Source organism: Callorhinus ursinus, unplaced genomic scaffold (assembly GCF_003265705.2).
Source record: "Callorhinus ursinus isolate GAN/ISIS: 27379988/994484 unplaced genomic scaffold, GSC_fseal_2.0 scaffold1, whole genome shotgun sequence".
In the NCBI taxonomy this organism is placed as follows: Eukaryota; Metazoa; Chordata; class Mammalia; order Carnivora; family Otariidae; genus Callorhinus; species Callorhinus ursinus.
The window spans coordinates 20084446-20111587 of record NW_027397063.1 but is presented as its reverse complement, the minus strand read 5'-3'; the positions used below and the strand labels follow the sequence as shown (position 1 = coordinate 20111587).

The 27142-nt window shown below is 35.6% G+C and overlaps 1 protein-coding gene and 1 non-coding gene across 6 annotated transcripts in view; both read right to left on the bottom strand.

The window, feature by feature from the left end:
• LOC112834046 (uncharacterized) overlaps nt 1-27142 on the bottom strand; it is a 342252-nt gene that overhangs the window by 303798 nt on the left and 11312 nt on the right. For all 5 annotated transcript variants that reach the window (XM_073891860.1, XM_073891865.1, XM_073891876.1 and 2 more), the window contains exon 2: nt 14633-14714. In XM_073891860.1, coding sequence (XP_073747961.1) covers nt 14633-14714 — 82 coding nt within the window. The remainder of the gene's footprint in view (nt 1-14632; nt 14715-27142) is intronic.
• LOC112834595 (small nucleolar RNA SNORA62/SNORA6 family) lies at nt 9130-9283 on the bottom strand. The gene has a single exon (XR_003210956.1). It is a non-coding gene; the product is annotated as a small nucleolar RNA SNORA62/SNORA6 family (small nucleolar RNA).

The window sequence follows — 27142 nt, the reverse complement described above, 5'->3', positions numbered from 1 at the left end:
GTGAAAAAGCAATGAAAATTATTCTATTGGTAATACTTCAAAAAGTATTCATGAATCCATTTAGCTGAGGACTTTAGTCCTGAGAGTACATCTGATCATGGTAAGGCTGACCATCTACTGACAATCCTGCCTCCTCCCACTCCCCCTGCTTCTCCTTTGGGTCACTCTCAGGCAATGACACAGGAAGGAAAGCAGAAACATGGATAAAGACCGGATTAAAAGTATGGAGCCATAAAATGGTTCAAAAAAAAACGGATGTTGTCCTGGTCCATTCAGGCTGCTATAACGAATACCATGGACTGGGTGGCTTATAAACAACAACAATTTCTTTCTCACAGTTTGGGTGGCTGGTAAGTCTAGGATCCTGGTACATGCAGGCATGGTATCCAGGGAGAATCTAGCTATACCAAAAACAGCAGAAAGGGGAAGGGGCTCTCTGCAAGGCCTCTTTTATATGCAAACTCATCCCACTGTGAGAACTCCACCTTCATGATCTAATCACCTCCCAGTGGTTCCCCCTCCTTTGGGGTTAGGATTGCAACATATGAATTTTGAGGGCAAAATAAACATTCAGACCATAGCAGATGATAGGTAAAAAGGTCTTTTCCAAATATAAATTAAGTGCTATTTGACTATAGAAGATTCAAAATATTTTAGTATTTTATCTTCATTGAAGTCAACTAGATAAACATTATACAAATGGGGAAAAAAAGTATTAATTCCAAAATTCCAACATTAACTATTACATCAAAAAAATTCAGGCTATATTTCTCACAAGTACCCAAGGCCATGTCCAAAAGGGTATCTATGGACTAACAAGAATAACCAAAACTTACTGTGCCAGGAACTACATTAAGTGCTTTCTATGGTTTCATTCTTTCAATTCTCAAAACCAATCCTATTAAGTTATCCCCATTTTACAGATGAGAAAACTGAGCCTTAGGAGGTGAGATGATTAGTCCAAAGTCAACAAAGTAGGTGGCAGAGTCAGGATTCACACTGTTCAAAACACCCCACCAGTGTCTCAATCCTTGTCAAATTCAATCTATTAGTTATAAACACTGCTTTGATTCTAATGTGGTTTCCTAAAGATTTTAAAGAAATCTCAAATATATTTCTATACTTTAATGACTCTCAACATGGAATGCAAGTTTTTTTAACTAAATTTTTTAATTCCAGTATAGCTAACATAGTGTTATATTAGTTTCAGGTGTACAACATAGTGATTCAACAATTCTATACATTACTCAGTGCTCATCGTGGTAAGTGTACTCCTTTTTAAAAAGATTTTATTTATTTATTTATTTGAGACAGACAGAGAGAGAGAGAGACAGCGCCGGGGGCAGGGGGAGGAAGGCAAGGGGAGAGGCAGAAAATCTCAAGCAGAGACTCCACAGTAAGCCGGAGCCCCATAAGGGGCTCAATCTCAGGACTCTGAGATCATGACCTGAGCCAAAATGAAGAGTCAGCCACTTAACTGACTGAGCCACTCAGGTGCCTTAAAAGTGTACTCTTTAGAAACGCAAATTTTTTAAAACTACAATTTGGAGGGTTAATTCCCAGCCATTATAATTAACTTTTATTAACTAGATGGCAAGTAAATGTGTTTTTTTACAATCACACTAAGTCAGATATGATCTCACTTAATCATTATCTATAAAATAGATGCTATTCAACTTTACAGATGAAGAAACTAAGGCTCAGAGCAGTGGAGTGACTTGCCCAAAGTCATACAACAGGTAAGGGGTAGACCTGGGATTCAAATCCAGGCCAGTGTGCCCCTATAATGCATTGCACAAACCACTACTGAATGAAGCCTCCACAGTGTGAGACCAATTGCCTTGGTCAACCCAGCTGCTGATCATTTCATGAAAGACTAACAGTCTGTTTTTAAATTACAGGTCAAATTTTCTGTACCTGGAGCTGTACAAATATAAACACTCGTCCTTTCCTCTTTAAACAAAAATACATCTCTAGGATAGTCTGGCTTCTGGAAATTTCTATAAACAAATTCACCAAATATATTGCTTTTGTTACTACCATGGCATAAGCACCCTGAATTTTCCTTACTGGAATAAAGCCTGTCAAGTCTTTTTGCAGGAAAATCTCTAGGACTTTTGTAAGCATCAAAATGCTGATGAAATGTTGATTCGTTAAAATAAATCTTGACCCAGTAAAAACTGGCACCAGGCCTTTTATTTTCTTGCAGTCAGCAAAAATACAAACCTATAAAAATTCAAATAATAGTTAAGGGCATGCATTTTGAAGTACTTGCATATATGGTGAGTCACTTTACAAACTCCTAGTTTATACTGAAAACTTTTTTAACCTGGATATGTAGGCAGAAATCACTTTAAAAACCTCTAAGTACTATACAATGAAAGAAAAAGCAAGTCCGTTCGGGGTTTTACCAGTTGTTTTCTCTGACAACTGTCTTCCTTAGGTGGAAAAAAAAAAAAAAGAGTATTATTACTTACTGGCTCCTCTGTACCTTGCACTTTATAGTTCAAACACATTTGGAAGTTGCTGTTTGTAACCCTGTATTAATCTAGATCTTTGGAAAAATCAAATGGAGGCCAATTTAATCACCCAACAAAAATAAGCAAGTGTGTATGGGGAGAACACAGCTGAAGGAAGTAGAGAGAACTGGGTCAGTAGGTGGCAGATGGTAACTGGTTCAAACTTGAAAGGAGTTCAAAAGCGTGGAGCAGGGTTTGTGAAAACTCTTCAAGTGAAACAGAAGCAAAAAAAAGAAAAAAGAAAAATGCATAATGTGTGGAAGAGAGGTCCTGATTTAGAAGGGTGTGCTACTGAGTAAAACAGTAGTCATCCAAAAACCTATTTTAATTCGTTTGGAATATACAGAATTAAAATATTGTCAATAAAACATTATCTTTCTACAAATGACACTGGTGACAACAAACTATTTCCTCATTTACTTTGCATAATATTCCTTTGATGTGGTTATGTCTCCATTTTACAGATTAGGAAACTGAGGCTCAGGTTAAACAGTCTGTTTGGTGAGGTATAGTTCAAACATCAATCTTATGACTCTAACCAGCATTTTTCATGTCACTGTATTAAACTGTGGCCATTACAGGACTACTCTTGGCATCTACACAAGGGGTAAAAGAAATGCAATTGACCCTTGAACAACACGAGTTTGTACTGTGTAGCTCCAGTATCTTTCAATAAATATATTGGAAAATTTTTTGGAGATGTGCAACAATTTGAAAAAAGAGATGAACCATGTAGCCTAGAAATACAAAATAAATTAAGAAAAAAGTATTATTATTATAAGACTACAGTATATAGTACATATAGCTGTTCATGTTATCAGGAAGGCTTCCAGTAAACAGCAGGCTATTAGTTAAGTATTCGGGAAGTCAAAATTGCACACAGATTTTTGATTTTGCCCTTTTTGATTGGTACCCTTAACCTCCGTGTTGTTCAAAGGTCAATTGTATATCCTTTGGTTTTATATATATATATATATATATGTGTGTGTATATATTTTTATATATATATATATATATATATATATATATATATATATATAAAAATCTGTGGTCACCAGACTAGGTTTAAATTGTATGTAACTTTCCAACAAATACTATTCACCCTTAACAGAAACCCATGGAAGTACTTAAATAAAATGAAAGTGTTATTTATCCATTTCTTATTTACTGAAATTACTGTGAAAATAGCAAATTAGCATGAACTCAGTATTAATACCAACTCCGTGCACAAATTTTTAATACACTTCTCAAAGTCACATTAATAACATTCACTGTCAGGTTCAGGTTATATCCATTTCTATTAGGGAAAACACTCAGACTTTCTTTCAGAATTTTTGTCTGTAATATAAAATAAAACCAAAGGGTCAAATTTTTAGCCACCAATAAAAAAAAAAAGGCTAAATATTTTCTATTATGACCTAGGTAATAAATAAGGGCTCTGTATAACCCCTTAAAATATATCTGGATGGCCTCTAAGGTTAACTTCTCAAACCTATTTAGTTGCCAAAAGAATAGTATCCAGATTGCACATCACATTTTGTCATGAGTAAGGAAGCCTTAGAAACATAATCATTGCCGCCTCCTTACAAATTCAGTCTCTGTTACCAATTTGTGTCACCAACATCTGAGCATTTAAACACACAAGACAATATGGGCCCACATTTTCAGGGTCTACAGATGATGACTGTATTCATGGTTCAAGATGCTGGTTCTATAAAACTGTTTCCTCCCTGAACCTCAACCTATCTCTTTCTTTGAACTAATTCCACAGCTATAACCCAGATATACATGATATCCAGATTTTGTTTCTGAGAGAAAAAAAAAAATCTCTGAAAATCAGAAACTTATTCCATTCGTAGATGCTGTTCTTAGCACCAGAACTATACCCCAATTAAAAAAAAAAAAATTCATTATCCTGATTTTAGTCCCATTTAGAACGTCCACTAGCCTGGTGAGCTATTTAATTTTAAATACCCCTAGGAAATAGAATTGACAGGGATGGGGTCACCTTTGAGAAATTTATGGAAATCTGTGAGATGATGCCCTTCAAAAAATGTATTTTACTCCATGCAATTCAATATGATGAATTAAGGATCAGTTTTGGAAAGTTGTTAACAAAACTTTCAAATTCATTCATCTCTCAAATTGTTGCATTCACACAGGTAATTTATTACTTTCACCAAAGGCATCTTCTATTTTCTTTCTTGTTTCAGATGAATTGTAAAGAGACTTATTACAGTAAACATTTAGCTAACATATTAAATCAATCTTGTCATTAGTCAGGTAAGGAACATTAAAACAACATTCTATATATTTTACATGAAGACAAAGAAACTTATATAGTCCACAAAACACAGTTTGAGAACTATCACAAATGCTTTGATCACACTTTGGAACCTACAAATTTCTAACCGCATGTAAAATCTTCAAACCACATGTAAAAATTGTTGCACCCTAAGCTTAAGTAACTTGTGCAACAGGGTACAGGATGAATTTGTATACTTCTCTTAATTGTTTCTAAAGCTCCAGGATATACCCTGGAGTTGCTGACTCATCAACATTTTGATTAATCACCCTATACATGTAAGGCTTGAAGCTGGGTGCTTTACAAATCAAGATTTATAAAAGATATGATCCCTTCCCTTTGGAAGTTTACAATCTTGCAGAACAGATGAATAAAATAAATGCAGTGTGAATGTTACTCATCAACTACTAAGGGAGAATAGAAGAGGGCACTTCAGGGTGATTATTCAAATCACAGAACAGGTAGTGTTTTAGTAAAAGAAAATGAGCAGGGATCACAAGACACCTGTGATCAAGATGGTACAACCCGTGAGGCAGCATATGAAATGTGCGGTTAACGTCTTTGAGGGTGAAACAAATGGAATATGATGCTGGCATAAGTAGGAGCCAGATAAAAATAGGACCTGGCCTTTATCTTGTTAGGCGAAGGCCTTTGTTCAGAATTTTAACGCTTCCTTCAGAAAGGTTTATTGTCCTATGGTGTATAGAATGGGTTGAATAATAAAAACGAAAAGGCAAAAAGACCAGTTAGAAAGTGACTGCAGTAACTGTCTAATGAGCATGAAGCACGAACACTTGAATTTGGAAAACGGCAGTGGAAAGAGAAAGAAATAAACCCAAACTTATAGTTCTTCCTGTTCTCATGAAAATGATTACTAAAATAGTCATATATATCATGTGTTGATATATAAAGGCATAAAATAAACCAAACACTTGTAAACAGACTTCCAAGAAAAACTTTGCTTAAATTATCACATAAAGTTACCTATTCTACTTTGGAAAAACCATTTATTTTTTTTAATTAGAAAAAATTATTTTTTTACATTTTTTACAGCTTTTGAGATATAATCACATACCATACCATTCACCGTTTTGGAAAAACCACTTATAACAACTCTTTTTAATGTATTCTAAGGTAGCATACACCACTTCTTAGTATGTCTTTGATTACATTTTTGTACTATTTTAAAGACATTTATTGTAAATGTCTTAAAAATAAAACTCTAAAAACTACAACTAGAAAATGTCTACTAAATTGAAAGGCAATCTATACTTTGCTACATATAAATTATTTCTTAAAAACTACCGAGGTCTGTTTGATTCATACTAATTTTAAGATACCAAAATACAATGTGTATCTCTATATGTCATAAGAATGAAAGAAGTATCTTATAAATATATTTCTCTAACTGATTACCAACATTATTTTTATGACCCAAATGGAAAAATACACATATAAATAGCCAAAAGATAAATTACTTGACCACAATAATAAACTCTGTATTTTGGAAACCTCATATTTACATGTTATCTTTCATATAGGTAGATACATATCAGTTTGATGAACTATTTTCAACTAATTCAAATTATCAAAATATATTATTATATATACAACTGAAGATCTTTGTTTTCTCTTGCTTTAAATATTCCCTGCCCCCAGAAAATTCCTTTTAATAAAGATTTTATTTATTTATTTGAGAGAGAGAGAGAGAATGAGAGATAGCACGAGAGGGAAGAGGGTCAGAGGGAGAAGCAGACTTCCCTGCTGAGCAGGGAGCCCGATGTGGAACTCGATCCCGGGACTCCAGGATCATGACCTGAGCCGAAGGCAGTCGCTTAACCAACTGAGCCACCCAGGCGCCCACCCCCAGAAAATTCCTAAAGGCAAATTTCCAGGAGTAGGGAAAAAGTGCAGTTTCTCCATGCATTCAAGAAATATTTAGTCAATAAATATTTATGAGCTCCTTCTAAATGCCTATCATCAAACAACAACAATTTTTAAAGGAATAACTGATATACAAAATGCTGTACAACTTGATGAGTTTGGAAGTAAGTACTCAATGCCATAAATATATCCAACACCTTCAGAAGTTTCTTCCTGCCCTCCTTATTTTTTTGTGTGATTAGAACACCGAACATACCTCTTAGCAAATTTTTAAGTATAAAATACATTATTGCTAACTCTAGATACTGTGCGGTACAGTAGATCCCTAGGATTTATTCCTCTTGCATAATTTAAGTTTATACCTTTTGACCAAAACCTCAGTTTCCTCTTCCTCCCAATTCCTAGTAACCACCATTCTATTCTCTGCTTCTAGGAGTTTGACTTTTTGGATTCCTCACAGAAGCGAGATCATGTAGTATTTGTGCTTCTGGCTAGCTTATTTTACTTAGGATAATGTCCTTTAGGTTCATCCATGTTGTCACAAATGATGGGACTTCCTTCTTTTTTAAGGTATGGAAATACTGCATTTTCTTGATGCATTCACATGTCGATGGACACGTGGGTTGCTTTCATGTCTTGGCTACTGTGAATACTTCTGAGAAGAATGTAGGAGTGCCGATAGCTCTTCAAGATCCTGATTCCAATTTCTTTAGATATATATACCCAGAAGTCAGATTACTGGATCAGATGGTAGTTCTTAGTTTTTTGAGGCACCTCCACACTGTGTTCTGTAGTAGCTGTACCAACTGAAACCCAGCATTACTCTTGGTTCTTTCAGATATATTGTGATGAACACAACATAAAAAGATTCCTGCCCTCAGACAGCTTTCACTTTAGAAGAGGAAAATAATCATTAAACAATAATTTTAAAAAATTAATGTCATGGTAGTTTTAAAGGTGATAAGCGCTGTGGAAAAAGAAAAGAGGAGACAGGAAAGAGGGGAAGCCTCCACTCAGAGTGGAATGGTTGCCAGGCAAGGCCTCATTAAGAAGATGCGATTGCCTGGTCAGCAAAGACAGGAACTTTAAATTTTACTACAACCAAGATGAGGGCTTTTCAGCAGAGGGAGGATTTTCGTCTTTAAAAAGTAGCCAATAACATGTACTGTTAGCACTGGATGTCAAGAAAGTAAAGTTGATTTCTTTTAAAAAGGAAGAGGTAAGTACTATAAAAAAAATAAAAAAGAAGAAGTTAGTGAGTAGGACTGTAAAACAGCTACCTCAGATCTAGAAACCAAAATAATAGCTAACATATACAATTACAGCAGGTATTGCTCAAGGAGCCCTATCCCTCACAACAACCCCATGTGTGACCACATTCAAAGATCAATGGTACCTTATCCACATTCCAAACACTAAAAAAGCTTAAAGCAAGCCAATTTGGTAGTAAAATCTGACCTAAGTTCATATTAGGTAGCATATGGTTCTTGATTTATCCTACTTGGCAAATATATACATGAAGAAACATTAATTAACCCTCAAAATGGAGGTAACCTTTAAATATCCTAATTAACGAAAAGTCATAGGTACATCTATATGTATACATATAACCTTTTTTTAACTGCCCTATTTTATGCAGGAGATAGTGGAGTTACATCATTCAGGTTATCACATTCAAATTAAACCAGCCATGCTTTAAAAAGAAAGGAAAAAAGAAACATACAATAAGATTAAAATTCTATCCAGCATATCCTGCATATACCCTAGAGTAAGATGGAAGATGTTACTCATCTGCTGTTACAGGTTTTGATTTTACAGATTAAAGATATGTATTTTTCATACAAAACATCCCCTAAACATTGGCTAATTGCTTTATCTGATGTCTAACCAAAGAAAATGTTATTTATTCCAACAATGAAGGAAAAACAGGCAGTTTGAGACCCACTCAAAGATGGTGAATTAGCTTCGACATGGCATCTTTCTATTGGATTTTAAAGGATAATATTTTTTTTTAAGATTTATTTATTTATTTGAGAGAGAGAGAGAGAGAGAGCACTAGCAGGAAGGGCAGAGGGAGAGAGAATCTGAAGCAGACTTCGTGATGAATTGGAGCCCGACAGGCAGCTCAATCTCAGGAGCCTGAAATCACGACCTGTGCCCAAACCTAGAGTCAGCCGCTAAGCTGACTGTGCCACCCAGGGGCCCCTAAAGGATAATTTTAACTAGATATAAATTTGACTAAAGCCTTGTCTTTTAAAAACTCAAGATGTAACTCTACAACTGTGCTGTCCAATATGGTAGCCACCAGACACGTGGGCTATGGAGCCCATGAAAAGGGACTAGTCTGCCTTTCTAAATATTTTTATTTAATTTTTAATTTTATTTTTATATGTATTTATACACACACACACACACACACACACACGTAGCAAGAATTACTATCACAGTCACTGATTTGGCCAGAGCCCCCTGTGCTGTTAGCAAAAGACTTGCTCCTCCTCATGTAGCATGACCTACACTTGTGAGTTCACTGGCCAGACAGTGGCCTCAACTCCAAGCTCTAACAATGTACAGGAAAGGTGATTAGTTTGAATCGAGATGTGCTATAAGTAAAAATAGACATTGAATTTCAAAAACCTACTATAAGAAAATAAAGGTAAGATATCTCATAATTTTATATTAATTATGCAATGAATAATATTTTGCTGATACTGGGTTAAATATTTTATTAATTGATCAGTTCCTTTTTCCTTTTTTAAGGTGCCTACTGGACAATTTAAAATTACATGTGCAGCTTACATTATACTACTACTGAATGAACAGCACTGTTCCCTAGTAAAGACTGAGAAAAAGACCTGACAAAAAATTTCCCAAGTACTTATGTTCTAGAATGAATAATTTTACTTTAGATCATCAAAAAGATTAATACAACACAGATAAAGGTAAGAAAGAAATATTTTTCAGAAAGGCTAAGGTAAGTTTTTTGTAACTCAAGAGTGTATTATTTTAGATATTCAAGAGGTATCCCAAAATTAAAGAATAAGATAAAAACCTCATGTATAAAATGTCTGATTTAATTTAAAATTAATTTTCAGTATTTCCACAGTACTAAGTATATATAGGAGGGTTTTATGTCCTATTCTCCTTCAGTAGGGTTAGGATAGATCTAAGTTGCACAAATCACATACATACCATGATGGCATCAGAAAACAGGCAACTTATTTTTAAGAGATGGGAAAATTTCATTCCTCCTAAAAAAACAACTTTAGAGTTTACATAAAGTTGGAGAAAAATAAATCTATATCACAGTATGATCTTTCATTATGAAAAGATACACTGAATGACATTTCCCAAATATCCTTAAAAGCACTGCAAGTATGTATTATACTAAAGTTAGACATATACATACTCCACGATTCAGCGATTCTGCTCCTGTGCAAACACTCATCAGAAATGAATGCTTATTTCTACCAAAAGATATAAAAAAATTCATGGCAGCCTTATCTGTAGCCCCAAATTGGAAAGATATCCAATATCCATTTACAGTAGAATGAATAAATGGTGGTATAATCATACAATGGAATATAGACAATTGGGGGGGGACAAATAATACACACATGGATGACTCTCAGATACATAATGTTGATCAAAAAACTCCCACACAAGAGTTCATATTACATGATTCCAACCATATGAAGTTCAAAAACAGGCAAAACTGACACACAGTAAAAAATGCCACAGCCTGGTTTCTGTTACATAGAGGTAGCACTGACTAGGAAAGACAGCCTTCTGAGGTAGGGTGTTAGTTACGTGGGGTACGCTTATGTGAAAAGAAAAAAAAAAATCACTGAACTAGCAAGTAAGAGTGTCTGTTTGACTACATGAAGTTATACTTTGGTAAAAGGTTTTTTGTTTTTTTGGTTTTTTTTTTAAAGGGCCTTAAGTATCATGAGTTAGTTTCAAAAGAATTACTTAAAACCAATTCCTATTTTAAATTTACATTCCTATTTTGAATTTACTTAATCCTACAACTAAACTTATTTGCAGTTTTTTTTTTTTTCCAAGATTTATTTATTTATTTGACAGAGAGAGACACAGCAAGAGAGGGAACACAAGCAGGGGGAGTGGGAGAGGGAGAAGCAGGCTTCCCGCGGAGCAGGGAACCCGATGTGGGGCTTGATCCCAGGACCCTGGGATCATGACCTGAGCCGAAGGCAGACGCTTAATGACTGAGCCACCCAGGCGCCGCTATGTGCAGTTTTTTAAAAATAGCAACCAGTTCAACTTTATTCAAACATACTCTTAGAGATGACATGATCAATTTTCATAAATGGATAATTCATAATGACTTTAAAAGTGTAACAATCCTCTATATAACTAATAAACTATTTGAATGTTTGTACTTCAAATATTTAATTGTAATACTTAATTCCTATCTTCAATTTAAAAAGATAACTTTTCATGCTCACGGATTAGAAGAACAAATATTCTTAAAATGTCTAAATTACCTGGAGGCAATCTATAAATTTAATGCAATCCCTATCAAAATAACAATGACGTTTTTCACAGAGCTAAAACAAAACAAAACAAAATCCTAAAAAACTTTTTTTTTTAAAGATTTTAAATATTTATTTGAGAGAGGGAGATAGAGCAGGAGCTGGGGGAGGAGGGGCAGTGGGAAAAGCAGGCTTCCTGCTGAGCAGACAGCCTGACTTGGGGGCTCAATCTCAGGACCCTGAGATCATGACCTGACCCGAAGGAGAGGCTTAACTGACTGAGCCACCCAGGCGCCCCCCAAAAATCCTAAAATTTATACAAAAGACCCCGAATAGCCAGAGCAATTTTGCAAAAGAAAAATACAGCTGGAGGTATTACAATTCCACACTTCAAGTTACATCACAAAGCTGTAGTAATCAAAATAGTATGGTATTAAAAGAAAAACAGACACACAGATCAATGGAACAGAATAGAGAGCCCAGAAATAAGCCCACAATTATATGGTCAATTATTACTTGACAAAGGAGGCAAGAATATGCAATGGGAAAAAGTCTCTTCAACAAATGGTGTTGGGAAAACTGGAGAGCAACATGCAAAAGAATGAAACTGGACTACTTTCTTACACCACATACAAAAATACACTAAAAATGGATTAAAGACCTAAATGTGAGACCTGAAACCACAAAAATCCTAGAGAAGAGCATAGGCAGTAAGGTCTCTGACATAGGCCATAGCAATATTTTTCTAGATGTGTCTCCTGAGGCAAGAGAAATAAAAGCAAAAGTAAACTATTGGGACATCAAAATAAAAAGCTTCTGCATAGTGAAGGAAACAATCAACAAAACTAAAAGGCAACCTAGTGAATGGGAGAAGATATTTGCAAATGACATATCCAATAAAGGGTTAGTATCCAAAACATATAATGAACTATACAACTCAACACTCAAAAACCAAATAATCCAATTAAAAATGGGCAGATGAAATGAATAGACATTTCCCTAAAGAAGACATCCTCAGAGCCAACACACACATGAAAAAGTGCTCAACATCACTCATCATCAGGGAAATGCAAATCAAAACTGCAATGAGATATCACCTCACACCTGTCAAAATGGCTCAAATCAACAACACAAGAAACCACAAGTGTTGGAGAGGATGTGGAGAAAAAGGAACCCTCTTGCACTGTTGGTGGGAATGCAAATGGTGCAGCCACTGTGGAAAACAGTGTGGAGGTTACTCAAAAACTTAAAAATAGAACTACCCTATGATCCAGCAATCACACTACTGGGTATTTACCCCCAAAATACAAAAACACTAATTCAAAGAGATACATGCACCCCTATGTTTATAGCAGCCTTATTTACAATAGCCACATTATGGAAGCAGCCCAAGTGCCCATCGACTGGTGAACGGATAAAGACGATGTGAGATAGACAGAGAGACATCAGAATAGAGAGAATCAGAGAATCAGAATATATATACATACATAGTGGAATATTATATATTCTACACAAAAAAAATGAAATCTTGCCATTTGCAACGTCATGGATGAGCTAAAGAGTATAATGTTAAGTGAAGTAAGTCAGAGAAAGACAAACACCACACGATTTCACTCAGATGTGGAATTTAAGAAACAAAAGAGCAAGAAAAAAAAGAGAGAGAAAGAGGGACAAGCCAAGAAACAAACTCTTAACTATAGAGAACAAACTGATGGTTACCAGAGGGGAGGTGGATGGGGAAAGCGTGAAATAGGTGATGGGGATTAAGGAGGGCACTTGTGATGAGAATGGGGTGATGTATGGAATTGCTGAATCACTACATTGTATACCTGCAACTAATATAACACCGTATGTTCATTATACGGGAATTATAACAAAATTAAATTAAATTTAAAAACAATAAATAAAACACCAGTAAACCCCTTCCAAAATAAAAAGATAACTTTGAATTTCACAAAATCCAGAGTTTCCAACCATATCACTTCCTTCACTGATAAAGTATGCATAGTCAAGATTAAAGTTAATATTTGGATTCCATTTACAATTTCTTTTATAGTCCTAACGTGCTTATTTAAATTTCTTATTCACTTTCACTCTCCCTCTCATAACTGACAAGAGAAAGGAGAAAATGCTACTTTGTCAATGGTGAAGAATTTTAAACACAGAAAGTTACTACATTAAAAGTTCAATATACTGTGCTATGGAAACATAAAAGACTGTAAGTTTATAAATTTACAAACTGTAAATTTATAAATACTAGAAATTCACATGGCTTGACAAGTGATTAAAAAAATCCATAATACTGACTTCTGTGTTATCTCATGTGACTATAAATAACAAATATCCAGTTAATAAGAAAATATACATTTGAAGAAGTTGACTTATTCACTACAACTTCAACAAATACATTATTTTATTAAATATTTCTATTCCAAACAAAACAGCAGGCAAGTTTTCTAAGGAAAACACAAAACTTAGGGGAGGTTTAAAGGTGGATATTAAGAAGGAAACTGGATAAGGCTAAAGGGGACTGTGTTCACCACTGACTTTAGTCAAATCATTTGGTACATCCACATGGGGTCTTGGGGTTGCAAAAGACAAAAACACAAAACAGGTAAGTTTCTTCCTTTCTTCCTAGTAATACATCACATGTCCTGAGACTCAGGCTCTGCAAGCAGAGGAATTGTTATGCTACACCCATCTAACCACAGGTGATAATGCAGATAGGGATCTTCGTAGATGGACAGAGGCTGAGTCAGGTGTCCATGGATCCTGACAAAAGACTGGCAGAAATGTAGATGGCAGCTGATCCCTATACTAGAAGGGAGAGCTGTCAAAGGCAGGAAGGACTTTAAGCCTGCCTGATTATCTAATGTATATTCCATACTGTCTTAGATAAATAAGTGCCTCAAATATCTCATTTTCAAATCAAAACATTCCTTAAAATAGTTCTATACTGAAAAGGTAAAATGTAAATATTTCAGATGCTTAAAATAGGCAAAACTGTTTTTATCTAAACCAGATTTTTAAACAAGATTTATTTATGAGAGAGAGAAAGAGAGAGTGGGGGAGGGTAGAGGGAGAGAGAGAATCTCAGAGGCAGACTTCCAGCTGAGTGAGAAGCCCCATTCGGGGCTTGATCTCATGACCCTGAGATCATGACCTGAGTGGAAATCAAGAGTCGGACGCTTAACCAACTGAGCTACCCAGCCACCCCCCTAAAGCAGCTTTCACTGACTTACCCAAAATTCAGAATTACCAACACTGAAATGTACCCCTTTCCTCTGTTATAAACATCAAACAACTAGTTAATCAATATCTGAAACTTAAAGAAAAATAAATAACAAAATGCAACATAATATTCTTTCTATAATTGGAAAGGCTTAACTACATTTTAAAAGAATGGAGCAATAGACAAAATACAATACCTTCTGGATGTGTTTCTCCTGACTGTTAAAATAACAGGTCCTGAGAACAGAGTTCTGAAATAGCTCACAGTCCAAAAGCTCCCTGAAAATTAAGAAAAATAAATATTACTTCAATTGCATCTTATCTCAAAGAATTTCAATGGCATGTTTTACAATGGAATCTTAACTACTGACTAAAATAAATTATCTCAAAAAATAACAAAAAAGATGTAAGGTAAAAAATATTCATTATACATGCTTTCCTTGGGCATAGCAGTTGACCATATCTGATGAACAATCTGCATCATAAAATTATTTACCAAAATACACTGTCCTTATAATACATAAACACTATTACCTTTTCTCAAAGTGAGAAGTTAATGGGGATGAAGAATTCTGAGAGAAAAGGTATTAGGATGATTTGGTAGTCAATACAGAGTTTGAAACACCTCTTTTCTCTCTCTCTCTCTCTCTCTCTCTCTCTCTCTCTCTCGACCACTAGGAACAAAAAATGTTGAACTGAGAATAAGAAGCCTTCTGATACAGAATGACATCAACATATGGGAAAGTTTATACCTTCAGGAATAAAAGAGTAGGTGAAAAGTTTTTGACCAGCAAGAGACACGGCCTATACTTTAATACTGTGGTGGCTGAGGGGACTTTATATTGATCAATAGGCTAATGGACAGTGAAGCTAGTTGGGGATAAGGAAGGCATGATGCAGACACCCTGATTCCACTATAGCAACTTCAACTTCCTAAAATAAAGTAGCTACTTTTCATCATTACTTCATCTTACCAGTGCCTGTCAGTTTCCCTAAAACCAGAGAGGTACCAAATTTCTTTGAGTAATGCTTTCTCAACACTCTACCAAAGCAGGCTCTTTGACCATTATGCTTCCAGACCCCTTTCTCTGCATCATGCTAATTATTATTTTCACTGTGACTGTGAACCCTTCATTCATCTTTGAATCCTCCAATACCTAACATGGTGCAAGGCCCAGAGCTGATGTGCAGTAAGTATCTGCTCAACTAATCAGTGGATCTTAGAGACTTCTTCAATTAATATACCATGCTGAAGTAAAAATAATACCATGACAGGAAAGAGGGTAATTATATGGGCCAACTACAATGAAGAATACTTGCCTTTCTTTTAATTACTTCTCTCTCTCTCTCTCACACACACATACACACACACACACACACACATTTCTTCATCAGCAAAACTCTTCTAGCATCTATGTCAATGCTCTCCCAACCCTTACAGACAATCAGCCTGGTAGGGTGGCAGATCTCCTTTCTGAACCAGGACTCTAATCCTGCTGTCCGAGGTCCTGCACCAACTGGCATGATAATTGGACATTAACACAAATTCTCTAAGCACATACATCAGCTGCTCCTAAGCAACCCTCCATCAGCAGCAGGAAATGTCACCTACATGCACGAGTCAAAGATACCCAGAATCATAACTAAGGGCAGAATGTTCCCAAAATTTTAGAAGTAGACATAAGGTATCATCTTAAAATAGAATAACTATTAGAGAGAAATAACAAACAAACAAAAACCCTGAAAAGAGCTCCCAGTGGTTTAAAGAAAAAAAAAAAAAGCATTATCATTTCCTATTAGGGCATTACTTTTTCAGCAGCTAAATAAAAACATTACCAAATTATTTTATGTAATAAAATTTAACCTTATTTTGACCTTCCTCATAAAGCAAACAAATCTCTCTATCCAATAAGGTTCCATCTGAACTATGTAAGATGATAAGCAATACCTTAATTGCATTCATTTACATGACTTTGGAACTATTCTGGGCTGAAGTCACTGACTGCAAGGTCACAGAATACAAAAAGTAAAATGTACACAATTTACTGAGGAGGAATGATCCACTTACAGTGATAGCACCTTCTCCCACCTCATTAAAAGATACCAAATGCTTAATGCAATCAACAGGTGCAGAGTTCTCTTTTTGAAACATATCACACATATGAACACTGGCTTTATAACTATAAATACATAGATATACTAAGAATATACATTAGAATTAAGTTCATCATATATTATGGCTTATTAAAATCAATCTGCCTGAAGAGAGGTAAAGGACAACTCACTAGCATTTAAAATCAAAAGATGAAACAGAGCTATTATTTTTTTCCATTATCTCATGAAGTTTCTAACAACTAAAATTCAGGTTACAAAGTTATAACATTTTTTAGGACAAGAACTGCAAACACAGGATATTAAAAGTTTCTGTTTTCTCTTTTTATAACCTAAACAAGCATATGCCCAACTATTCTGCATGTCTCATGCAAAAATTTTACATGTCTCAAAGTCAGTAATACAATATTAGTAAAAGGAAGGAAATACAACAGACAGAAATTGACTACCACAGACTGTGAGAGACAATGCATATTCTTTGAAAACTTCAGAATATATCAAACCACACAAAAACAAGTTAACCCAACAAAGTATCTCCCTTTAGTTTTGTAAAATTCTAACACAAACTAGATAATAATGGCGCCTGAATTTACTGGAGAAAAGAGAAGGAAACTAAAATAGGATGTAGGGGGTACTTTAAAAATGTTTATATTATTAGTACAAATGTAGAGCATCAAATATTTGTTTTATGTTTAACATAACATCACCAGAATATTCATTTAAATTTCTATCCAGGGGTGCCTGGGTGGCTCAGCCAGTTAAATGTTCAACTCCTGGTTTTGGCTCAGGTCATGATCTTGGGGTTGTAAGGTGGAGCCCCACGCGGACTCCACACTGGGCTAGGAGCCTGCCTGGGATTCTCTCTTTCCCTCTGTTCCTCCCCACCTCCTCTCTCTCTCTCTCAAAAAAAAAAAAAAAGTTTCTGTCCACTAAATTAGATAAATCTCCCACATTTAATTTACTAACCAAGTACTTTTATACTCAAGCCAATCTTTTGTAACTTAAAAATGAGTTAGTGAAAGAGAAACAACCTTATTATAAAATGTATGTCTCTTCACCTTCTCTATCTGTATAGAAGGGCAAGACTTTTTTCCTGTAAATCTGTGTTAGATCCAAATAGTTTCAACTGATGCTACTCCACAAAGAACACAAGGATGAATACATATTTATTTAAGTACTACATTCCTAAATAAACTCCAATACCATAATGTCACTTTGTCCTTTTTAAATGAGAAATAAAATATCTCCTTTTTTCTCTATAAGTTAAGCCAATTCACTTTGGAATAGCTTACTAATAAAATAAATGCATACATATATTTTTAAAAATACTAGTTACTATTATGATTCACATATTACTTTCAGTGACCATGTCTTCTTTAAATAAATTTTCTTTCCAAAAGAAGCAATTGAGGGTCTAACATGATAAACATAATGTGTATACCTACGTAACAGGCAATTCCTGGTTCATATCTTTTGACAAGGATAAAAGCATGGGGGCCAACCAGAATCTTCCAATACTGTTTCCAGTGTTCTTGGTCACATTTTTACTTAAATCTCAGGCTGACAATAATTTCCTGATAAAGATGATAATTTTTTGTTATTTCTAAAACACTTCCCTCCGTCCACCCAAATGACTGAATGCCTTTTGTTCCTACAGCTCATCGATTACAATCACAATATCTAAAGTTCTATTTCATCCACATAAATTTAGGATTTTCCTTTCCTTGGATATGAGAACATGTTAAAACCAATTTTTATAGCCACAATCTAGCCTTTGTGTATCTTTAAATGGGCTACAACCTTGAACTGAAAATGAACTATATCAGTGGCATCATTCCTCCAGCTCTCAAAGAAAGAAAGAAGTCCGAGTCTAGGTTCAGACACACTTCATTTTAACAGTGAGCCTAGTAAATTCTACCCACAAAGCAAGTGGGTATGCGTGTGCACGTGTGTGTATGCCTCTTTCCATTTTCTCTTTTCTTTTCCCTTTCCTCTTCCCCAGGAGGTTAATGAACAAAATATTACCCCGCATTGGGCTCCTGGCTCGGTGGGGAGCCTGCTTCTCCCTCTCCCTCTGCCTCTCTCCCTGCTCATGCTCTCTCTCTCTGTATCTCTGTCTCAATGAATAAATAAAAATCTTAAAAAAAAAAAAAGAAAGAAACACCTGCTAAGAATACGTGAATTCACGATTCCATCTAGGAAATATTTTTCTTCCCCTCTCACCTGTTCCCCCACCCATCTTGCATCCAACTCCATAAACAGCAGTAATCCACCATTATAAAACAGTTGACGGTTAAAACAATGAGCCAATGGAGAAAGTACAATATTCCATAACTGACATTTACTGCATTGGCCTTGGACTTCTAATCTTTACCAGACGGGCACACAAATCAATCCATCAGCTCATAAAGGTGTGCTTTTTTAACCTCTAAAACAGATGGGATTGGCCAGAAGTGTCTGGCATGTCAAACTGCTAATCACTGCTGCCCTTTGCACAAAATAACCCACTTAAGTTGAGGCATGGTTGCACTGTAACCGACATTAGTCTGTGGGAAACCCATTTAACTGTCACACACTCCTGCCACTCCTGCTCTCCCTTAATTAAGCCTAATGCCTTATGCTTTGACCTTTTGTTCTAGCCTATTAACCCTATCTAGTACAAGTTCAATTATGTTAAACTAAAAACTTTGCTGTAAAATATTAAATGCCAAGCTCAAAAAATCATAAGGGACATCCTCCCAGCCCTTAGTTCTACACACCCTGTTACTCCATACATGCAACAGTAAAACCTCATTTTTGAAGTGATACTGATTCTTACAGAGCTGAGAAGAACCAAATTATGATTCTAGCCCAACCCCTTATTTTACCAACTGAGGCCAGAAGAACATTAAATGACTTGCCCATTTTACAGCTTCAGCTGAGCCACATTGAAACCTATCTCATCTCTAGCTCTAACCCTTTATTCTCCACGATATCTCTGATTAATAGTTAAACCAACCAACAATGTGTTAAGGATACTAACCTTTTCACCGAATTTGTATCTTTCACCACCCTCTAGAATGCACTACACAAATTGGCCTAAAGCAAAATAAATGGGCATGTGAATAGACCTCAGAAGTAATTTCCCCGTGCACACAAAACTTTCTATCCCCTTGCTATTTTTTTCTTTTTAAAAGTAACAATGGTCATCAAGAACAGCTAGCTTCTGCAACAGTCAAATATAAGGCAATATGTATGAATACAATTTTTTTTCTTTCCTGATGCTTCATTTAAGTATTCAACAAAGAAAATGACTTAAGCTACAGAAAGCAATTACAACTCACAACTTCTCCCCAGTGGACAAATTCACAGCTGGCTATCTTCAAAAATACCTCTTTTTTTTTTTTTTTAAACCTATATGCATATGGATTGCTGTTCACATCTACCAGAATTTCAAAATATAAAAACAAAAAACTTGGAAATTCACTGTAAAATAAAATCAGATGTAGTCCAAACTAACATGCTGTCATCACCGGGGTATTTTAGTTGTAACAGATAGCAATGAGTGTTTTTACTCCTCTTCCATTTTCTTCATCCTGCTAGAAAATTTTTTTACTACTCTCACTGTAGCACATGAAAACAACTTAAAGATCAAGAACATATAACAAATTTTGGATTTCCATCTGGGATTCTTGTGAGAAAATGCATATTAATTTTAGATTTTCAAAAGATTAAAAGTCAGATTTTAATTGTATCCTTACTGTTGACTGCCCAAAGCCCACTTTACCTCTTTTCAGGATTAATCAATGCTGTCATTTTACTGGAACCTTACAGGTGAAGGTAATATGCCATCAATTGGAATGTACAATAATTTTTTAAAAAAAGATCATTCAGAGTTGTACTAACATGATGAATAAATCCAATGATGGAATTTATTATGTTTTAAGGAGTAAGAAAACAGGGCATCAGAGTTCTAAACTCAAAGTAAATGTGTTCATGCTATTAGAATGACACCTTCAAAGGAAAGTGTCGCTTGGCATTATCAGAAGGAATGTATACGAGGATGTATAAAACGTAAAATACGTGGATGGATGAGCAGTCGGAACTAAAATAAACACTTGTAGCAGGGACAATTACCAGCAAAATAATGATTCAGAATCTTATTCACCTTTTTTAGCACAAAGTAAAATGCTGTTAATTGAAACGAGACATCATGTCTTGGTTACAAGAGTCAGTTCATGAATATAGAAATTAAGTTTGGGTCTCTGTTGAGGAATCCTACTTTGGAAAATTTATACTAATGTATAGAATTCATGCATTCTCTAACATATTAACTGACAATAAGGAACAATGAAAGGCAAAGACAATTCAGTTAATCAGGATAAACAATGATGAAAGCACAAAGTAGAATATATTACATAACTAGTAAATGTGCTAATTTTTCTACCCTTTTATTTTGGACCATAGTCCACTGGCCTGCGTATCTTTTTTGCTATGATTTATAAGCATGTGCCATAAAAATACACGAGCCATGAGAGATGTTCTTTCTTTTATAAAAGATATCCACTTCCAAGCATGCCTGAAGTTTAGTAAAACACTTTGTCTTCACAAAGCAAGAAACTGGGTTAAAGTTATTTTAAGAGCATTTGTGAAATCTCAGTGTTGTAAATATATATCCCAGATAATCTATACATTTCCTTTAGCATTTGAAAACTGCTAGTTAAGAAATTTCTGAGCTTCATTTTAAAATAATTTTTTTCTACCTTAGCATTATTAATCTAGTTGAACATAATAGTGTTCTAACAGAAAATTCACCTCCAGAGAAGAGCAATTACTAGTTAAAAAAATAATAACAAAGGGACTTCATATCCTACTTAAGTCCTATACCTTAGTAGGGTTTGAATCATCAAGTCATTCTTGATGGCCTCTAACTTTTAGATTACTGAACACCAAAATTAACTCTAGACATGAGATTTCAAAATGCCTCCATCTTCCCAACCAGTCAAATCCAATGTGATTAAATGCGTCAAGCTGGTGTTTTTTTACCACTACTATAATACTTAGCTTCATTTCTGAAGCTAAGGAGACTATCTATAAGGCTCTATAAAAATTTTGTTTCCTTAAAAAATAATTAAATGTTGCCCCCAAGGTTTTGCTAAATGTGTTTTCTAATATATTGTAGCTTGTGTATTTTTGAAGAAACCAAGCATTACAAAACAATTTTAAGTGCCAAGTAATTATAATGTCACCAACAGTTTCATTTTTCCTTCATAATTAATATGCCTAGAAAGATGATGACAAATTTTAAGGAAGAAATATTACCCTTTTAGAAGTCCTAATTTAAATAGTCTAAAGAGAAAAACTGTAGAACAGTAGCTACTATGAATTAGCTACAGATAATAATTAGCAGCTGTTATATATAAATACATAAAGACTCCATTCCTGGCCTCAAAAAGCCAGATTTTACCAATAATTGGGATTGGTACGGTTCATTTCAACAAATGTTTATAACGTTAGCCCTTTATGTGCCAGGCAACTACAGTACCAACAGCACACTGATGAATAAGCTCCTATTCATGGAGCTTACGGTCTACTGAGAAACACAAACATTAAACAAGTGTGATATTACAATCAGGAGTACCGAGAGCTGTGAGGGACAAATCTGATCTTGTTGGAGGCCTGGGGACTGTAGTGAGCATCTACACTCTCTTGCCCACTGTCCCAGGAGTGAGAATATTCCTTCCCAATTTCCTTCACCAAGGTTAAAATGTGGTCAGTCCGTGCTACCATTAGGTTTCTTCTCTTGCTCTCATTCCACAGGGGTGAATCTAGATGCACTTGGTTCAGAACATTATCACCACTAGAGTCCACACAGTGCCTCTCATCTTGTTACTTTTTCACAGGAGAACACTGAAACGGGGGCCATAACCTTACCTGAGAGACCCAACCACCTGCACTAATGATTTTAGAACATTACTCTTCAGTAATGACTAGAGCTGACCTGTGAGTATTTTGATCCCACTAGTCAACTCAAGGTACCTGGCCCTGTTAATCTACAAAGAGAAGTTTCCCTACTGATTTTTAAGTAGAACTCAAAATGTATATAACATGTAGGAAAAAAGCTGCTACATGAATAGATGTGCACCTCTACTGTAAAACTTGTTTTTAAATTCTCAGCCTGGAAAGTACATTCCAAATACTAGAATACATGAATCACATAAGACTGTTCTGAAGACCATATTGCAGTCCCAGGAGAAGAAAATAGGCTACAAAAACAAGGGGGATGTAGTTGGCTCTGTCACTCCACTTCTCACGACTGTCTTTCTGGTTATCATAAGGTCAGCTTGGACTTTACTGCTGGATCCATCACCAAAGGTTAATAACTATTTCTTAATACCTGGTACACAGCCCTCTTGCTGAGACTGCCTTAATAAAACAAAGTGTGAAATAAATTAAGACTTGATTTCTTATCCTGGGTTTACCCAACTGCTAGCTGTATGAGTTTTAAAATTTACTGAAATTTTCAGGGGTTCAATTTCCTCTGTAAAATGCAAACAAATGTTCTGGAAATTTTATTTTAGTTTTTTCAAGTTTTTATTTAAATTCCAGTTAGTCAACATACAGTGTAATATTAGTTTCAGGTGTACAACACAGTGATTCCACACTTCCATACAACACCCAGTGCTCATCACAGCATTAACAACGACAATAATGTTGGAAGATAAACAAGTAGTTTTACCCCGTTGCATCACATGTATACCCTGGCAATAAAGGGGGGGGGGAGGACAAGTGAGAAATTGGGAAAACAGGGAAAAGATGAAACAAAAAAAGAGAAAGGAGGATCAAAAGAACAAAGTGTGTAAGTGCTAAACGGTAGCATTTATCACTATTTGATTTATAGTTCATACCAACTACCTATCCTATGTGCTCTTCCATTAAGCAAGATGCCTCTATAAACCGACCTGTTTGAAAATGGGGAAGACAAGATACCTCTGGGACAAATATACTTAAACCTGGAGCATCCTTAGCTTTTATCAAATTCTCTTCCAATCTGAAAATCTAAGGATTCTATGAAATTACTTCAACTTGTGAAAGCTGAAGCAAAAAAAGCAAAAAAAAAGGGAAAAGATGACGCTGATTCAGGTCAGTCAAGGACTACTAGGCTGGGTAAGAGCAATGTTTTACTAACAAAGTAAACAATGCATTGCTTTGAGTTTCGCCTCAACAACACCAAACATCTGGATTTGGGGAATCAGATGGTGAATAGAATTTCTATCTTCAATCCCTGGCCTCATGGAGATTCAGTCTATTTCAATTAAATTTTTTAAAAAGGCATGGATGGGTTAGAGAAATAATATAAACACACACCTGAACTCTAGAAAGTTTGCCCCTCCCCCGCCCCCGATAGTTCACTTACACAGTTTCTTTCTTACTTGGCCAGATACAATATATTCTCTTAATAAAACATCATAGTAAAACATTCCTTTGCAGCTTTTATAGAAACCCTTTTGTTTATCCAACATTTACTTGGCAATTCAAAATCCAAAGCACACTAGAAAATATTATGTATATGAGCCTTATTACTCATCCTTATGTCTCAAAATGTAGTTTTAGTTTGACTGTACCTTTTAATGTAGAGGGAACCAGTTGGCGTGATTCTTTTGGGTTCAAAATTCCATAAAGTTTAAATGAGGTAAGTAAAAAGAGGTAGAGAGGTTTATAACTACATTTCTCTGACCTCAACAAGAAAAGAGCATGTCTGATGTATACTTAAAAATATACTACATGCCACAAACCTCCCTAAGTCAAAAATCTCTTCTCTGACCATAGTCTACTTCCAAATGAAGTCAAATACTCATCTTTCTATTTCTGCTTCCTTCTGATAAATTCACGTATTATTAATTTCCTCTTCATATCAAAGAGCCTAGTTTATTAGCATAACGTAGTCTTTAAAATAAAATTATTGTGGGTGAAGATAGGGCAATAAAACAAAATTCATGTCAAGAACCATTACAGTCAAGAATTTTAACTTTTCAACTAGGAAGAGCTATGGGTCTGAATTTGCAGCAACTGCTCCTTGAGGTAGACAAACACCATTAGCCTTGGGAATACCTGGATTAAGATCATGACAAGGTATTTTAATGAATTATATCAAGAAGCACAGTTGCTTTCTCTGCCTCAAAGAACACTACCGTAATTCTGTGGTATACTTCACAAGGCTTAGCATTTGAGGATGGAAAGGAACTTGCATAGTTGCCCTTGGTGTCTACATTTTTCGGGCAAGCACAGGGAATGGGGCATCAGTTCTCTTGAGAATTAACATTAACTCCTGCAGAATTATCAACTGGAAACAGTGCCCTCCTCCTAAGACTGGTCTCGGAGAATCCTGGCTGGGTGGACTGGATGTGCTGCTTGAGTTCTGTGGCTGCCAAGTTTGGGAGCAGGATTTTTGATGATGTTCTAAAAATCAAATAGGGACTGGTTTTCTCTTAAGAAGATGGCATATTCTCATGAAAAAGCAAATTATTATCAATGAAATTAGCTGTGTGACCTCAAGAATTTTTCAGACTAGAAGTAGAGAAAATGACAGCTTTATGCCACATGGAAACCGTAAAGTAGCCAGCTCAATGCCTGGCACAAAGCAGGTGCCCCCAAATCCTCTTCCTTTTCCTGATCTTTCTCCTAATAAAAAAGGAAAACACAAAAAAAAGGCAGCTTTTTTTTATATTTCAAGTTTTTACCCTATCATGTCTACTCATTTTAAAACCATAGGTTTGAAATCTTGAAATTCCAGAACTCAGAAATCAAACGAACTCCCTTGTTCTACAGTCTATCGATGTTACCCAGAGAGATAAAAGGACTTTCCCATTATCTGCATCATACATTGTTTTAAAAATTTTTCATTTATTTATTTGAGAGAGAATGAGGGAGAGAGAGACAGAGCATGAGAGGAGGGAGGGTCAGAGGGAGAAGCAGACTCCCTGCCGAGCAGGGAGCCCAATGTGGGACTCGATCCCGGGACTCCAGGATCATGACCTGAGCCGAAGGCAGTTGCTTAACCAACTGAGCCACCCAGGCGCCCATACATTGTTTTAGTAGCAGATCCTAAGCTAGAAAAAGTATATGAGGGATAACAAAACAAATACTTAAAAATTTGTTTCTCAAAAATCAAACTTGAGCCTATATGACCCATTGTGCAAATACTCCTTTTACAGGAAAAAACTGAAACTGTGATTAATTCATTTTGAGGATGTTTCTTACTATATCCTATTTGGGAGGGTTTCGTATGTTTTCTAATACTTTTTCTTGGTGTTCTTCCCCTTCGTCTATCCTCCCTCCTTCCCTTAATTTGTTTCTTTTCTAGTGTATACATCCACCACTCTGTTGTAGATTACTATAAATTCATAAATTCAAGAATCAGAAAAAAATACCTAAGAAAGTATGCCTTTCAAAAACCACTTACAATCCCTTACAGATTTCCTATCTCTCAAATTCTGGAGAGATCCCTCAAGAGAGAAAACCCTTTTTTATCTTGAACTTCTAACTCTCAAATTTTGATTATGTTCTGTCCCATGTCAGCTCTCTTATCCAGATTATGTCATTAAATCAACACAATTGTAATAGTATTCTCCTCTTAAGACTGCATATAAACATAATTTCCTAACTACTGCAATGCTAAATTATCATCTTTTAAAAATGCAGTAACATTTAAGATGTTCACGTGTTACATACAGTACGGGCAAATTCAACAATTGAAAGCACACAACTACAAAGAGAAGCTAGTGTAGCCACCATGCATGCGACTTAAGCTTTCCTCTTATCTATCTGAAGCTAATCACCTGACTTTTCACCTAGTATCCTCACATAACTGGTACAGATAACAACAGAAGCTCCTAACTCCTTAATTCCTGATTTGTCCTCAATTCATTAGCAAATTACAGATTTGAAAATAAGTAGCCCTGACTGTCATTTAACACGTGACTGAAAAAAGACTCTTAATTAGATGTCCAAGGGCAAGAGACTCCATTCGACCAAAGCTCTGAATCAACACCAACATCAGGTCAGTAAGAGTTGTCCTGGTCCTAGTGGTATCTTAAGCTGATGACTCAAGTTCCCAGCAGACTTCTAGTTTAATATTTCTTGAAACACTAGCCTTAGTCACAGAGTGACCTGGAATTTAAGGCAAACAAGGGTCTCTTCCTTTCATCCTTAAAGACATTTTTGCTAAATGACACAAAGTTAAAGAGGCAAGATGGGTTTTAATTTATAATTTTTATTCCCTGAGGTATACTAAGTCAAAAAATTTCCTGGGGAGAGTGAAGCATGCTAGGTTTGAATTTCAAACACAACTATTAATCCTGCCAGAGAAGCAATTCTATTTCCAAATTTCTTAACAAAATGCGCCGCCCCCCCTTCTTGAAAGAGGAAGGAGGGTGCCTGGGTGGCTCAGTTGGTTAAGCGACTGCTTTCGGCTCAAGTCATGATCCTGGAGTCCCGGGATCGAGTCCCACAGCGGGCTCCCTGCTCGGCGGGGAGTCTGCTTCTCCCTCTGACCCTCTCCCCTCTCATGTGCTCTCTCTCTCTCTCAAATAAATAAAATCTTAAAAAAAAAAAAA